Source organism: Artemia sp. Qi Xiang Cuo, chromosome 2 (genome assembly GCF_049724085.1).
Source record: "Artemia sp. Qi Xiang Cuo chromosome 2, ASM4972408v1, whole genome shotgun sequence".
Classification (NCBI taxonomy): domain Eukaryota; kingdom Metazoa; phylum Arthropoda; class Branchiopoda; order Anostraca; family Artemiidae; genus Artemia; species Artemia sp. Qi Xiang Cuo.
Genome location: NC_142795.1, coordinates 24,626,576 through 24,642,858, shown reverse-complemented (window position 1 = coordinate 24,642,858; position 16,283 = coordinate 24,626,576). Strand labels below are relative to the sequence as shown.

Below are 16,283 nucleotides of genomic sequence, written 5' to 3'. Positions count from 1 at the left end.
GATAATAAGTATATCACTTTATAAATCAACTATGAACATTGATCAAATCGGGTAGTATCAACAAGAAATTGAACTACTAAGGATCTAGTAAATTTAAAAACAATAAGTCAATACAAATAAAAAAAAAAGAAGATTAATTGCTAAGTTAAACGTTTTATCAAAACTGACCGAGGAATAGAATAATTAGCACATTCAAAGAGGAGGTGATAACAATTTTCAACACCACTACACGAGCAGTGTTAATTTTTCTAATTCTATGTTGGAAGTAATTTAGGCGGTTGTGACCAGTCATAAACTGAGTTAAGCAAGTAGACGAGTTAAAATTTTTGAGAGATACAGGTTATCCTTATTAGGAAAAAAAGTTAATCTTCCAGCTACTGGTGGATTTTTCAAACCTTGCATACCAGTTTTTATATATTGCACGGTCAAAACGGTACGGGGAACAGCACGAGAGGGATTGGTATTTTTTTGTATTATAATATCTGTGCCCAGAAATCGAACGGCTAATTCATCAGTAAAGTACCATGATCATCTGAATGGCGAAAGAATGGAAATACAGGGGGTGAAAAAGTTGACCAGACAATAGGCCCTTTTTTGTTAGAATAACGTAACAAAGATATTTCAATAGCCATGTAATTAATCGGCAGTTCTCTTGAAACGGAGCCTATAACATCATTTGAAGCAATCTTAAGACTCGGAAATCAAAATCATGGAGGGCCTTTGAGATAAACGGGGATCTCTGTCCCTGCTAAAGACTAGGAAGTCATTTGCGATTTACTGAAAATAAAATTCATTTTGAAGTTTTCTTTAATAAAGCTAATAAATTCAACATTGCTGAGACTTTCAAGGATGAATATCAGTGCGAGTTAAACTAAAACGCCCGAGTGATCCACTATAATGACGAAAATAATTTTTTCCTAAACGATAATTTAACGAAATTATTTCTAAATGAATTAAAAAGAATATTCATACCCTTGGTTCACACAGATGCAATTTTACGCAAAAATGCGCATTTTTCCGCGACCCGTCAAGTTCCATGCGTTGTCTAATGCCCATTTCTGTGTTATGACGGCTTGACGCATGCATTAAAATAATTAAACTGATCCGGCAAAACGCAAACAGCAAAGTTTCAAAGATGGAATTCACTGAGAAACTTATCTTAGCTGTTGCAAGCCAATTATCTATGATAAAAAGCATCCTGACCACTGTAAGCGTCATTTGTTGACTAAAGCTTGGAGAAAAGTAGCTGAGGAAGATGGTCGAAAACGTAAAAAAGAAAATTCTACGAGGCAAGTCTAGCCTAGTTAGACTTTTTGGTGAAGTAGTGCAGATTATTTCACCCAGTAAAGGTGCAGATTAGGCAACCCTGTAGCGTAGGATACAGAGGCTCTACCAATATAACAAGCCTATACAATAGGAACTGATTTGTTGGTAAATGTGCAGATTAGCTACCCTTAATGAAAACAACCTATTTCCTACTGTATGCTATTCAGACAATTGGCCTGTAAACTTGCAATGATATTGTCCAGTATAAGCACAATTTAAACAAATCAGTTCCTACTGTATATCCTGATTCTATTGGTAGAGCCTCTGCACCCTACACTACAGGGGTAGCCATTCTGCACCTTTATCAATTTATTTATGTTGTGCATCTACTGGACAGTATCTGTGCAGCTTCACAGCCTATTTTACTGGATAATATGGTCAATATATACGAAATCATATTATTGAGTTAGGACTAAAGTGAATACACCATTCGATGCCTTTTTTTATGCTGATTATTAATATAATAAGCATTTGTATTGGAAATTAATTTCAGCCCCCCCCCCCTATATAGGCTATACCTAACCTAACCCAACCTAATCTAACCCTGAATTGGCATATATAGGGGGGGAGGGGGGGCTTATTATATTCGTAATCAGCATAAAAAAAGGCATCGAATGGTGTATTCACTTTAGTCCTAACTCAATTATATGATTTCGTATATATTGACTGATAATATATAGTAAGAAATAGGTTGTTTTTATCAATGGTAGCTAATCTGAACCTTTACTGTTCCCCTTCTAGTGGGAGGGTGCAGAGACCCTCCAACACAACTAGGATAAACAGTAAAAAGTGAGTCATGTGTATTCTGCTTCTACTGAAAAGTATCTATGTAACTTTAAAGCCCAATGGACTGAATAATTTACAGTTAAAAATCAGTTGTTTTCGTCAGGGGGAACTAGTCTGCAACTTTATCTTTACAGATTCTTGAATTAAAAAAAACTCAGCTCCAGTTAAGTTTTTTGCTCACTTGACGTTTGTGGTGTAGGCTCCTTGGTAAACTTGCTATAGAGCTGCCCATGTGCCAGAGGGTACAGGTGTGTTGGCCAATAGAACCAGGGTATACCATGAGACGTGATTTGTTTATATTCTGCTACTACTGTACAGTATTTGTACGACTTTGCAGCTCAATTGGATGACTCACATAGAGTAAAAAAATTGGTTTTGTTTACAGTGGGCAGCTCTACTACAGGTTTGTGTCCTTGAAAATTTTGATTTATAGAATCAGAGCAATGAATATTCAGAAGAATTGACTATTGCATTTGGACAGAAGATTAACTTTTCAATTGAACAGTATATGTATTTCTTATCTATTTTATTTTGGTCCTATATTCCAAATTGATCAATTTTTCATTGTTCCTTGTCACCATGCAGTGGTTGCAGGAGAGTAAACATAAAGTAATTTGCTACCTTTTAGATCAAATTCCATTTGTATTGTGATAAATCTACACCATATACTGCAGGGGTGCCTAATCTGTCCCTGTATCAATGATTGAAGTAGCATCTCATAGCCAACAAAAGCTTTAGGTCCTTTTGAGCACATTAGCTTATGTTTTTTTTTAATAAATAAGGATATAATCCTAAACAACAGAGCCCAACCCTCTCATAAAAGAGGAGTAGTGAATCTGTTTTGGTACCCATGCCAAACTATCTATTTTAAGGTCTTTTGGATTAATTCGTATATATTAATTTTTTCTTCTTGTACTTGGCATCCACACAAAGACCTGTGTTAAGTTGCAGTCACACCTAGGTTCCAGGCTTCTATATTCACGCTGAGTATTCTCTCTTGATCAGATCTATGTTATTGGCCACTTATTTGCTGAAATGTAAATTATATTTTACCTCATAGAACATTTTCATCATCTAGTTAGTGAGCAAATCACAAAGAAAATGACTGGGTAAGGCTTACAAGCAGAGTTTCCCTAGTGACATATAGTAGGGATTTCTCATCCAATTGCAGAATAAAATTTGATGATGCAAAAATGATGTAGAAGATTGAATCTATTAAACTAACGTGAGGGGCAAATTGTTTTTTAATAACTGTTTTATTTAAATTTAGAAGACTTCAACAAAAAGTTCAACATGACTCAAATAATTTCATCATTTTATTAAATGACCCCTAGTTGGGATAAACTACATTTTCCTAGTTTTGTGATATTGATAAGTTTCACATGTCTTCTAAAAACAAATTTTATGAAAAGATTATACAAATCAAATTCTCATCCAGTATTCTTTCAGTTGAAGACTGTCAAAAACAGTCAAAAAGAGTGGGTCTCAGGGAGGAAGAGACAAGAAGCCTTGGAAGTGGTTTCAGAGCCTTCTGTTCCTCGAAGATCACATGGCAGATAGACAGACACAGTCAAATTTTGCAGAAGTACTAAATGTAAGTACCTCATATTGCTGATTGACGGGGCAATATTTTAGTATACTTAGTCAAATATTTTGTTCCAATTCTTTAAAAATGACCCATTAATCACAAATGCCGTTAATTAGAATAAATAGCTCTTATGAAAGTACTAAATAATCTTTGGCTTAAAGAGCGAGGTATTGACTAGGGAATGAACCCAATCATATACGTAATGTTTTCTGTCGTTTTAAGTTTTGATGTTGCTCCTTACTTTCAGTTAAAATACTTGTTTTTTTTATGTATAATTTCTGATCTTTATTTAAATAATGCTGGGAAATCTGGCGCCCCCTTCATAGCAATGTCCCTTCTCCCATGAAAACTTCCTTCAGGGTAAGATCCTCCCACATAACCCCCGAACCACCCCCCACCCCTACTACCACAAAAAATCCCCTCTGAAAACGTCTGTATACTTCCCAATAATCAATACTATATTATTTATTTATTTATTTTATTTTATTTATAACCCACTGTACAATAAATGTAAAATAGTGGAGTAATACAAACACAAAAAAGAAAAAGAACAGCGACAATCTAACCACAAATATAATCACTAATAAAAAAAACGGATAAGACTGTGATGTGGGCCCAACCGAATACTAGCATCCTGACTGATCTTCGCTTGCACCGTTTCAAGCGAGGACAGAATTTCTGTTGCACCATAACGACCAACAAGGCGCCTATTGCGCACAGCAAGTGGCAAATATAATATGAACTTACAATATCTAAAATAATTAACCTTCATTTGTTTCAGATCATGCTTAGTAAAAAGCGGATACAGCCCAGAAGCGGATAAAATCGCATGGTCACAGAAACTACAGTAGAGTTTAGCAAGACCATGCCTATTAAAACGTCCACGGTTTGCAACAATTTTGCCATAACCAGCTTTAAGCTTATCCTTCGAATCACAAATAAATTTACGTCGGATACTTCCTACGGATTCACAAATGAAAATACCAAGCCATTTAATAACAGGGACCCTAGGTACCGTAAAGGTATTGCATGCAAGGGGAGTAGCAGGGGGATTAACAGCGTTAAAAAGTGAATATTCACATTTCAAAGTATTTAATGATAGGCCTATTTCACTAAGCATAGATCCCACAATGCTAACATTCCATTCAAGCCTCATTTTGGAACGACTAATCAGGAGGAAGTCATCAGCATATGCTAAATAAGACACTTCCGAAAAACAAAAAAAACAACTGGAGGGAATCTTATTAATCATACTCGAAATACAAGCATTAAAAATATAAGGCGAAAGAACTCCTCCTTGCCTAACCCCGCTTTTAACAGTAATATTTCCAAAAACACATCCATTCGATTTCAATCTAACATATGAATTCGAATACCAAAAACGTAGCAGAGAAATAATCGATGGGTTTATACCAAGCTGATGTAAAGAATAAAAAGCCTGAGGGTGCACAACACTGTCGAAAGCATTAGATATGTCTAAAGCACATATGTGTAATGATTGACCTTTCGTTTGTGCATCCTTAAAAAGGAGAGCAAGCACCCGATGTGCATAATGACAAGAAATCCCCTTTCTAAATCCAAACTGATTAGCATCATAATTCACAAAATCAATAATATAAGGAAGAAGCACATATTCAAAAAGTTTGCTAATATTGCAGGCGACAGTAATAGGCCTATAAGAATCACATTTATTTACGTCTTTTCCTCTCTTTACAATTGAGGTAACAGTACCACATAGGAAACTATCAGGCACTCAAGAACAACAAAGACACATTTGAAAAAGTAGCTGCAAATGTTTTACTAGTTCCCGAGAATCTTTCCGTAAATGAAAAACGCTTATACCATCAATATCAATAGACTGAGACTTCAGTCGCCTGATCGATTCAGTAATTATATCAGCTGACACAGGAAGGACGTGCTTTTGTTGCATTTTTCCGGGAAGGCACTTAGCAAGGAGTTGGGAATATCGGCTATGAACAGCGAAATTAACACGGGAAAAAATATTAGAATAATGTTGGATCCAAGCTGATTGCGGAATATTATCACTCTTATAATCAGTAAACTTAGAAGAATTCGTCACAAACTTCCACTCTTTCGAACTATTTGGAAAATTAACTCCAGCTTCACGAACGGACCGCAGTTGTCTTTTATAAGCCGTTTTCGTTTTACGTTTAATATCAAAAAACAGTACCACGAGAGGGACGCCCACAAGCAATCCAAATACGTAACCATAGCTTGGCCTGATTTTTCACTTTTTTCAAAAGAGGGTCATAATTCCAAACAAACTTTCACGTGTTGGACCGAATACGTTCAATTGGGACAGCTACTTGTTCAGTTTTTTTTCAAACATAAAATGATTTGATGATAATACGTATTCAATTGCAAACGAGCACTAGGTGAGCTAACTCCACAAAAGAGGAGGTTATAAGGCACATTAATGGTACTCAGCAGGCTTGCAAACGTGGCCACAAATAAAGGCTAATCACAACGATTCCAATTTCGCCGTTGAAACCACTTTTTTTCTACGGATTGGGGAGCATTTATTACTAGTTTAGATGTGACTGACACACACAGAGATATGGGTATGTGATCAAAATCTCTTTCATCTTCATCAACATGGACAGTTGAAGTTGTAACACCAGCAGAGCATACACAGTGGTCAAGATTAGACCGGGAGCCGCTGGCATGTATGTAAGTAAATGGAAGATCTTTTGTCAGAATCCGGAAACCAAGGGGGAGGCACTCTAGCAGTGAATCGGATCGGGGGGAGGACATTGTCATATCACAGTTCATGTCACCCATTAGTAGCCAATCATAACCAAGTTTCTCAATACCCGATACCAAATTTTTCAGTTTTTTGCACGCTTTAAAAAAATGGGTGAATGACGCAAGATTATTCTTATTATGCGGCAAATAAACATTGACTAGTGCAAGATCACCAATCCTGACGGCTAAATAAATATCATCAGATCCGTAACACTGTGGGGAAAGGGAAGAGAGTTTCCGATTCAGCACGCAAGCCAACCCACTGGAGGGACGACCACGAGTTCTTCGGGCATTTGTAGAAAAAACAATGTGACCGGGGCTACATCGAAGGAAATTTACGCTCACAGCCGGCAATAAATGTTCTTGAAAAAGGACTACATCAAATGTATCAAGAAGATTATCAATACAAATGTCCTTATCTTTGGTCCCATTAATATTAAAAGAACAAATAGAGATAGGCAAAGATATCATTTAGCAATACCTTTGGTAGCAATAGCACGCAACTTGGGACATCGCAAACTATATGACACATGGTCTCCACCACAGTTAGCACATTTAGGGGACAACTGACAGGGAGAGTCCTTTGATGATTCGTGGGGATTAGAGCATCGGGAGCATTTCACGACTGGGCTTCTGCAATTGGCAACTACGTGGTCAGGAGAACGGCATCAATGGCAACAACGCAGGATTTGAAAATACTCAAAAACGCGCAAAAATTCGTCATCAACTTTCAATCCATTTTTAATGGCATTGATCTTAGTTGCAACATCTACAAACGAAATTCTGAGTGCATGGGAAGTTCCAAGCCTTGTTACGTCAGAGACTCCAGGGTATTCAGTAAGGCGAGAGATATCGTAATCAGTGCCTATGCCCTTTAATAGACCAAAATATTTCTTTTCGATAAGTTTGGCTTTAGAGTTCGCTAAAACTGAGGGCACAGCCTTGCAAAAATCATTCACGGCCACATTATCAATTCTTACAACAAGTTTATCGTTAGACGACCGTATGCTGCTAATTGCCTCATGACCGGAGATCTTGTCAATTACCTCTCTACGTTTTGCTGGGTTATTCAAAACCATAGGCACATTCGAGATAACAACTGTGGCTAGATTATCAGTCGCGGGGACAATAGGTAATGCCGGGAAATTCATATCATAATTTGTGAGCTTAGAATCAATAACTTCTAGAGTTCGGCCAATATTATTAATCTTGGTAGCTAAGCGTGAATATGCTACAGCCGGTATGGTAGGAACTTCGGTTGGAAATCGGATCACATAAATAGGAATAGTTATGTTCTCAGAATCACATTTCCGGATTAAATCAATCATATCTCTGATATTGTTTGTAATTGCTTTATTGCCAACGCGCTTAGGACAACAGTCATCTGGAACTGTAGCTGAATAAAGTTCAATCTTTGCAATTGAAACGGCCGAATTCTCGAAAAAATCAACCGCATGACTCACAATAATATCGTCGTCAATTCCCGCTTCGAAATTCACTTGGATAAAGTTCAAAACAGGCGAATAAACATACCTGTCATTATCGCTTGCAACACTCATAGTCCGATTTAAACCGGTTTATCTAAGCAGGCAATTCACATCACGTCTTGTCTTGGCAAGAGCTATATGTTAACATTGGGTAAAGTTCATAACTTTCAGCCCTCCCCCGGGGACTTCGGGGGATTAAGTCATCCTAAAAGACATAGTTATCATATTTTCGACCATGCTGAACAAAACGGCTATCTCCAAATTTTGATCGGGTGACTTTGGGAAAAAAATGAGCACGAAAATTGGGCTGAGTTGCCATCCATTTTTTTGGTAACTTAAGAAGGGCCCTAGGGCTTTAAATTTCCGTTCAAATGAGCCATCCCACAATATTCTAGAACCACTGGGTCGATACGATCACCCCTGGGAAAAAATACAAACAAAAAAACATGCATCCATGATCTTTCTTCTGGCAAATAATGCATAATTCCACATTTTTTTAGATAGGAGCTTAAAACCTCCGTAGTAGGGTTCTCTGATACGCTGAATATGATGGTGTGATTTTTATTAATGTTCTATAACTTTTAGGGGGTCTTTCCCCCTTTTTCTGAAAATCAGCCAAGTTTCATCAGGTGCGTAACTTTTGGCAGGTATGACTAAAGTTGATGAAACTTATATATTTTAAATCAGCATTAAAATCTGATTCTTTTGATGTATCTATTGGTATCAAAATTCCGTTTTCTACAGTTTTGGTTACCGTTGAGCCGGGTCACTCCTTACTTACAGTTTGTTACCATGAACTGTTTGAAAATTTTGTTGATATAGCTCTCATGAAATACTGAAATATCCCTTGGTAGATCAAACTTTTGAATAATAATAATAATAATTATTATTAAATTTAAAAATATTGGCGCAAGCCTCTTACAAAATGTATTATATAATTTACATTTTTTACATAATTTAGGTTGAAATAGAAACACAAGATGTGATCGAAGAAATCGTCCTGGCTGGTTTCGATGATTCATCGGGAACTTCAACTTACCAAATTCGCCTTCAACTTCAACCCCAATCTCAACTGGACCTCCAAGCTCGTGTACGAATACCAGCATCAAGTCCTGAGCCTTCACAGCCTCCTTCAAAAAAAGGGAAAGTATCCAATAAAACTTCACTGCTTGAGGAGGAACTGATAAATGCAATCAGAGAAGATATTGATTGCAACAAGGCATTTTGCACAAGTCTTGTTAATGATCTGGAGAGGCTTAATCTGGCCACTAAAACTTTCCTCAAACATAAGATTCAGCAATTGGTTTATTTAGTATCCAGCGGCCAAATGAGAGACGAAAGTTAGAAATTTATTCCATGAAATTTCAAAACGTTATTTCTTTTCAATTTTTGTTAGAGCTTTCTTATAAAAACTTTCTTAAATTAGATAGTTCAGGCAAAAGACAAGAAAAGCTGTTACTCTATTGGAATAAATACTCGTTTTGCAAAGGTAAAGCACCTTCATTTGAATAAAAAAATTTAAAAAAATTATTGCGAATAACAATTACTGCACTGCTAGAATTGTTTGAACCCTGGGGGTTGAGTGTTTGCCCCCAGGTAGATTGTACTGCATGCCTTAACGTCCCATCAATTATGCTTCCATTACTGCTTGTAGTGTCGTCCAAAATTCTGGTACAATAATCTGAGCCTCTTGCTATTAAAAAATTGTCCTAACAACAGAATGTCTTTATAATTGAGTAACTGTTTTGAGTTTGTTGTCAATTGCTGCATTAAAAATCTGCCATCTGGCAGCCAGAATACCAAAGGCATTTTCTACCACAAGTCTTGCCCTGGATAACCTATAGTTGTAAACTCTCTTCTGCCTGTCTGCTATGCTTAATCCACCAGGATAGGGTATCATAATTTTTTTTTCTGAGAGGAAAAGTCTCGCCAGCTACAAAAACATATGATATCACCATGCCATTGGCAATTGGTTGTGGATGTGCTGTGTCAATTGTCTCATTTATAATTGACCTTCCAAAAGTTGATCTTGTAAATACACCAGAATCTCCTGAGCTGCCTTCTGATCCAACATCTATTAGCATAAATTTATAGTCCGCATCCACGACAGCCATGAGAACGATGCTGTAGAACTTTTTGTAGTTGTAGTACTGAGAGCTACTATTCTTGGGGCATCGAATTCTAATATGCTTGCCGTCTATCGCACCAATACAGTTTGGGAAATTCCAGTGACTCTCAAATTTTTTGGCAGCAGTTTGAAAATCTTCTTGTGTAGGTGCCTTCATGTATTTATCCTTTAAAACGTCTCAAATAGCTTCTGTAGTCTCAGCTATTATGTTTGTGACGGTCGAACGGTCTACTAAGTATTGATAAGACAAATATATTTTTGACTAGCCTGTTGGCAAGTGTCTTAGTTTAATCACCTGTCTAACATGAGGTAAGATGGGTTCTCTCCAATTCGTATGTTGCTTTTGAATTCTATCATAAATTAAGGTCAGGATTTCTTGAAATTGGCAAGGTGACATCCTCATATACTGAAAGTACCATTCTTGGTCTTTTTTTTCTAGCAGTGCCAGTAGATTTGCTAAACTTCCTGAAGTATTTTTATTTCGTAAAATGTCACGGACCCACAATCTTCGATCAATAAAAGATGCCTGAAAAAGAAGGTCTAGTCAAAATCTTTAAATACTCCATAAGCACAACAGTGACTTTGATTGGACGGTTCTGAAATTGGTTTTGCTAGATTGATATTCAATTCAATTTTAATTTTGTATACTAAATTCACTGTTCAACCGAATTTGCGGTGGAGAAGGGGTAGACAATGGCTTTAACAACAGAGGGTATGCTGGTGGTACCAGTCACTACAACTAATTTGTTTATCAAGCAGCCTTCAATACTTGTTGAATTTTTATTTGGTTAGATGGAAAGTCAATCAAAAAATAAAAATGAAAAAAGTCAAGTTTAAATCAATTTATTTTATTTGAAGACAAATTTGATATCAATATATTGAGATAGTTGAACTAACCATGAAGCCTGAAGAAAAGTGTGGAAACTATCAGATTGTATTTTAGCAGTTTAAGCAATAATGATCTTCTTTCATAAGTTTGAGGCAAAACAAGATTTAATGGTGAACTAGCAGTGAATTTTGCCATTTTATATTTATTTGTCATTTTTGATATTTTTGGCAAATGTGTGTTTGTTGTCAATAAAAAAGCAAAAATTAAAAAAAAAAAAAATCAAGATCAAAATTCTAAGCTGAAGTATACACAGGTAGAAAGTATGACTACCTTCAGGTAACATCAAATTGAGATTGTTGAACTAACCATGGAACCTGAGGAAAAGTGTGGAAACTATCAGATTTTATTTTAGCAGTTTAAGTAATACTGATCTTCTTTCATAAGTTAGAGGCAAAACAAGATTCAATGGTGAGCTAGCTGTGAGTTTTGCCATTTCTTATGTTTATTTGTAATTTTTGAAATTTTTGGCAATTTCTTTTTTGTTTTCCATAAAAAATCACAAATTCAAAAAAAAAAAAAATCAATATCAAAATTATAAGCTTAAGTATATACAGGTAGAAAATACGCTACATTAAAGTAACATCAAATTGAGATTGTTGAACTAACCATGAAACCTGAGGAAAAATGTGGAAACTAACAGATTTTATTTTAATAGTTTGAGTAATAATTATCTTTTTTCTTAAGTTTGTGGAAAAACAAGATTCAATGGTGAGCTAGCTGTAGGTTTTGCCATTTTTTATGTTCATTTGTCATTTTGATATTGTTGACAAATGTGTGTGTTTGTTGTCAATAAATAATCACAAATAAAAAAAAAAAAATAAATAAAGATCAAAATTCTAAGCTGAAGTATAGACAGGTAGAAAGTATGACTACCTTCAGATAACATTCCTCTCTTTAAGAGTGCCGGAAAATAATACTTAAAATGTAGTTTTTGAACATGGAGTAGCATAAAAATGATTCCATCCCCACAAAAAAAAAAAAAAAATTGGGTAGACCCACTTTGAAAGAGAATTGTGAGATTGGCTAAGATGCACGTTACCTGCTCCTGCAGTATAGTGTGCAGAGGTACAGCCCAACAGAACCAGAATAAGTAAAAAGTGAGTGGTTTATTTTATATATTTTCGCTAAAAATTACTGTCTCTGCACCCTATACAGTTGGCGTAAAAATTCTGCAACATTAACATGAGATTTTATAAGCAATGTTAAAATTAAAAAAAAATCCAAAAAGTAAGACTTAACTTCTCTTCTTGAGTAAATATAGAGCTAATAGTTTTTTTCTGCTTTTTGCTCAATCCCATATTTGCGTTAAAACGGGTACACCGGACCGATTTGATATGGACAGTTCTGCGTTATTGCTGCATCCGTTATGCGTGAGCCGTTTTGCGTGAGAAAAAAAACCGGATCTGTGTGAACCAAGGGATAATCATAAAATAAGTATTTTGAATTATGCGCGATTTTCTGTTGCTTCCTTCCTATATTTTGACCGCTCACTTTAAAAGCTAAAAATCTATTTCGGGATTTCACGTCTTAAAAACAAAATTTCAACTTGTACTCATGCTAGAAAGTCTCAAGACAAGTTTGTCATACTGCGATTCCCGAACAAGAGAGGAGATATAAGGGGTTTTTCCGCCATCCAATTGTTAGCTAACAATGTTAGCTAACAAAAATTTGTTTGGACGGCGGAAACAGAATTGTTAGCTAACAGAAATAGTTAGCTCACAATTCGCAGAAACATGATATTGGGCAGGAAATTCAAAGAAAAATTCTGACCAAGATAGTGTTGCTGTGAGTTTACCTCAGCTTGATAAAACCCAATTAACACAAAAGCTTTGAAATTCAATTAATAGAATATTTCAAAGCGTTCAAATATTATAAAAAAAAAATACAACTATTAATGCCAGCAAATAAAACAAAGGCACTAAACATTTTATTATTGGCAAAGTACATTGAATTTAGGTAAAAGTTAAAACGCCAGTGCTTAAGATTTCCTACAGTAACTGTTTAGTGCATTTACCTAAATTATCCCATGAATGGAGGAAGTGGATCAACCAAGTAAAAAATATAATCTGATTGCATTAGAGAAATCGTTTGATTTTTAATTGTATTAAATTACTATGACTACGTGGCCATTTTGCTGTTTTTCTATTTTTTCAACGAAAGAGTTGATTTTTTTTCAATGAGATTACCAGAAAAGATATTTCTAATAAACTAAAAGGGGAAAGGAAAAAAAAATAAGAAATAGAAGCAGTTCTCGATTTTGTAAGCATAAAAAGTACCCATCTTGCTTATTTTTGAATATTTTGCTTTAAATTCCCCAACAATTTCCTTCAACAAGCATTCGATTTGTTAGAGAAATCCTCTAACAATGTTAGCTAACAATTTTTAGTTGGACGGCGGAAAAATGATTGTTGGGAAAACTGTTAGCTAACAGTTTTCTGTTGGACGGCGGAAAAAACCCTATAATCAACAATCCTCATCAAAAACAAGTTGAACTTTTAGTTTGGTCACAGATCTTAAGAGGTCTGAACAAAAGTCATCATTATTTTGAAAACTAAGCCTATTATTGTCATTGGTATGCTATGTTAATTTGCTAGGCCCAGCCTAATATAAAGGACAATATTTGTATACGGACATCCACCACATGGCTATAATGGGAGTAAATGTCATTTGTGATGCAAATGGATTTTATATTTAGACTGAGGATGCAATTCTAGGTATATATTTGCACATTAGGGGGGTGGGGGTATATATACTGTGAATATATAGGTTCTAGAAAATCCATGAATTTCTTTGAAAAACAAGGAAAGAAGTGAAGATAACCTCCCCCTGCAAAATGTGTCAACTAGGATTATTCTGCATATTAGGCTATGTAGCAGGAATTTTTTTCTTAATATGTTTCTCTATGTCCAGCTGGACTCTTAGGCTTAAAATACTGTTTGGTCTGTTGGCTAATTCAAAGATTTGTATATATATACACTGTCAAATTAGCCATCTGGTGGTATCCCTTTGTATACTGGATTTTTTCTAGCTTTCTATCTGTGACTAATGGAAAGCAGCCTTGGTAAATTCTTGATTATTCTTTTATTAATTTGCAACCTAGCCCTAGTTAATAGGCTATATTTCTTTTTCAATACTCATGCAATTCTATAACTGACATAAGGACAAGGTGAAAATTATTTTTTATTCCTTTTTTGTGCTCTATTTGAATATACTAATCAATGGTAACTATTTAAGCACTTTATATAAAATTTTAAATAGAGGATTTTGAATGTGTTTACAGCCCAGTGACATGCCTTCTGACTAGGAAAGTACTAAGATGGATTCAATACAAGCCCCCCTGTTAATGGTGACCAAAGATAGGCATGATCAAAGAGACTATTCTTCTGTGGTTTAGAGTAGACATCACTGCACAACTTCAATTTCTGATAGGGTATGCTGGTTGTGATGTGATGAGCAGCATCCTAGCACAAGTCCTTTATATATATATATATATATATATATATATATATATATATATATATATATATATATATATATATATATATATATATATATATATATATATATATATATATATATATATATATATATAGCACACCCGCCTATGGTCTTAAGAAGGTTGACCAATAATTCAGAATTGACATAGGACCATAAATTTGCTTGAAATAACAGGCAAACAATTGTTTAAAGCCATCTTTATCTTTCAAATAGTACTTATTTGTTGCCTAAGCTCAGCCCCACATTCTGAAAAAAATTTGAATTTTTCTCAAATTTTCAAATTTTTGGTTCACTTGCCCAAGACTCTGGGCAGGTGGGTGCCCCCAAATATTGTCATATGTGAGTAATAATTATATATTTAAGTTCTCAAAACAGCTCCATATATTTCTGGAAAATTAGTATCTTGGGATATTCTCACATAAGAAAACATCTAGATAGGTGAGAAGTCTGGGAAAATGTGTTAAAAACCTTAATTTTGGAAACAGACAAACTGTAATAATTAAATATCTTTGAATAGACACAATATGAAAAGACATTAAATTGCCTAAAGAACAAAAAACTGGTAATTGGGAAAATATTTGTATGTATTTTAACAAGGCATTGCAACAATTCAAAAACCTTAAAAAATAAAACCAAAATTTTGAAGCTTAGTAGAAACTGTTGTTACAAATTGGTCTTGCTTTAATAATTAAATATCTTTGAAAAGACAGGAGTATGAAAAGACAACAAATTGTCAGCAGTGAGAAGACAAGCAGCAATAATAATGCATATATAGAAGCCTGTTGTGTGCTGATTGCATGCATATATCCAATATCTTTGAATAGACATCAGCAAGAAAAGAAACTTAATTGCTTAAAGAGCAAAAAAAACTGGTAATTGCAAAAATATTTGTATATATTTGAACAAGGGAATACAACAATTCAAAACCTTAAAAATTGTAATTGAAAGTTTGAAGCTTAGTAGAAATTGGACTTGCTTTAATAATCAAATATCTTTGAATAGACTGCAGTATGAAAAAACATTTAATTGTATATAGAACAAAAAATGAGTAATTGCAAAATATTTGCTTATATTTTAACAAGGGATTACAACAATTCAAAAACCTCAAAAAATAAAACCAAAAGTTTGAAGCTTAGTAGAAATCGTTGCTAGAAATCGGACATGCTGTAATAATCAAATATCTTTGAATAGATAAATCAGACATGCTGCAATAATCAAATATTGTTTTTCAAATATCTTTGAAAAAAAGATATTAATCAAATATCTTTGAATAAACTTGCTTCACTAATCAAATTTCTTTGAAAACAAACAGTATTGAAAGACATTAAATTGTGTAAACAGAAAAAACTGGTAATTACAAAAATATTTGTATATATTTTAACAAGGGATAACAACAATTCAAAAATCTTAAGAAAGAAAACCAAAAAAGTTTGGAGCTTAGTAGATATTGTTGTTTGAAATCAAATTAGCTTTAACAATCAAATATCTGAAAAGCCTGCAGTATGAAAAGACAACAAATTATCTGCAGTTAGAAGACAAGCAACAATGAGAATCCGTATATAGAAGCCTGCGTCATGCTGAGTGCTGGGGCCCAGCAGTAAAGCTGCCAGGCTCCTGGTACTATATATATATATATGTATGTATATATAAATCACTATTTATGAGACTCAGATAATGGACAGCTACAGTTGTATCTTAAACTTCGGCCTCCCTTTTTTTTAGTCTTCTTTTGAAAACTTTGGCTGATGTTAAAGACATGGTATCCTCACTTAACCAGTTTCAATCATTGATGGCCCTTTGGCCAAAAAAGCCTTG

General features: G+C 34.7%; 2 protein-coding genes and 1 pseudogene across 4 annotated transcripts in view; 2 read left to right on the top strand and 1 right to left on the bottom strand.

The window, feature by feature from the left end:
• The first annotated feature begins 3,592 nt into the window (after positions 1–3,592).
• Positions 3,593–9,298, top strand: LOC148955034 (uncharacterized). Its single transcript, XM_089106024.1, has 2 exons — positions 3,593–3,706; positions 8,915–9,298. The coding sequence occupies exons 1-2, from the start codon at positions 3,662–3,664 to the stop codon at positions 9,296–9,298; spliced, it is 429 nt and encodes a 142-aa protein (XP_088962150.1). The 5' UTR covers positions 3,593–3,661.
• Positions 9,299–9,413: 115 nt separating this feature from the next.
• LOC148955033 (uncharacterized) lies at positions 9,414–10,748 on the bottom strand (annotated as a pseudogene).
• A 2,680-nt stretch (positions 10,749–13,428) lies between these two features.
• ex (FERM domain containing expanded) overlaps positions 13,429–16,283 on the top strand; it is a 154,564-nt gene continuing 151,709 nt past the window's right edge. The window contains exon 1 of one of the 3 annotated variants that reach the window (XM_089099862.1): positions 13,429–13,490. The gene's annotated coding sequence lies outside the window, so the exon portion shown is untranslated. Of the gene's footprint in view, positions 13,543–13,581; positions 13,685–16,283 lie in introns of those variants that run through there. The other 2 variants (XM_089099867.1, XM_089099871.1) reach the window with 2 other exon arrangements.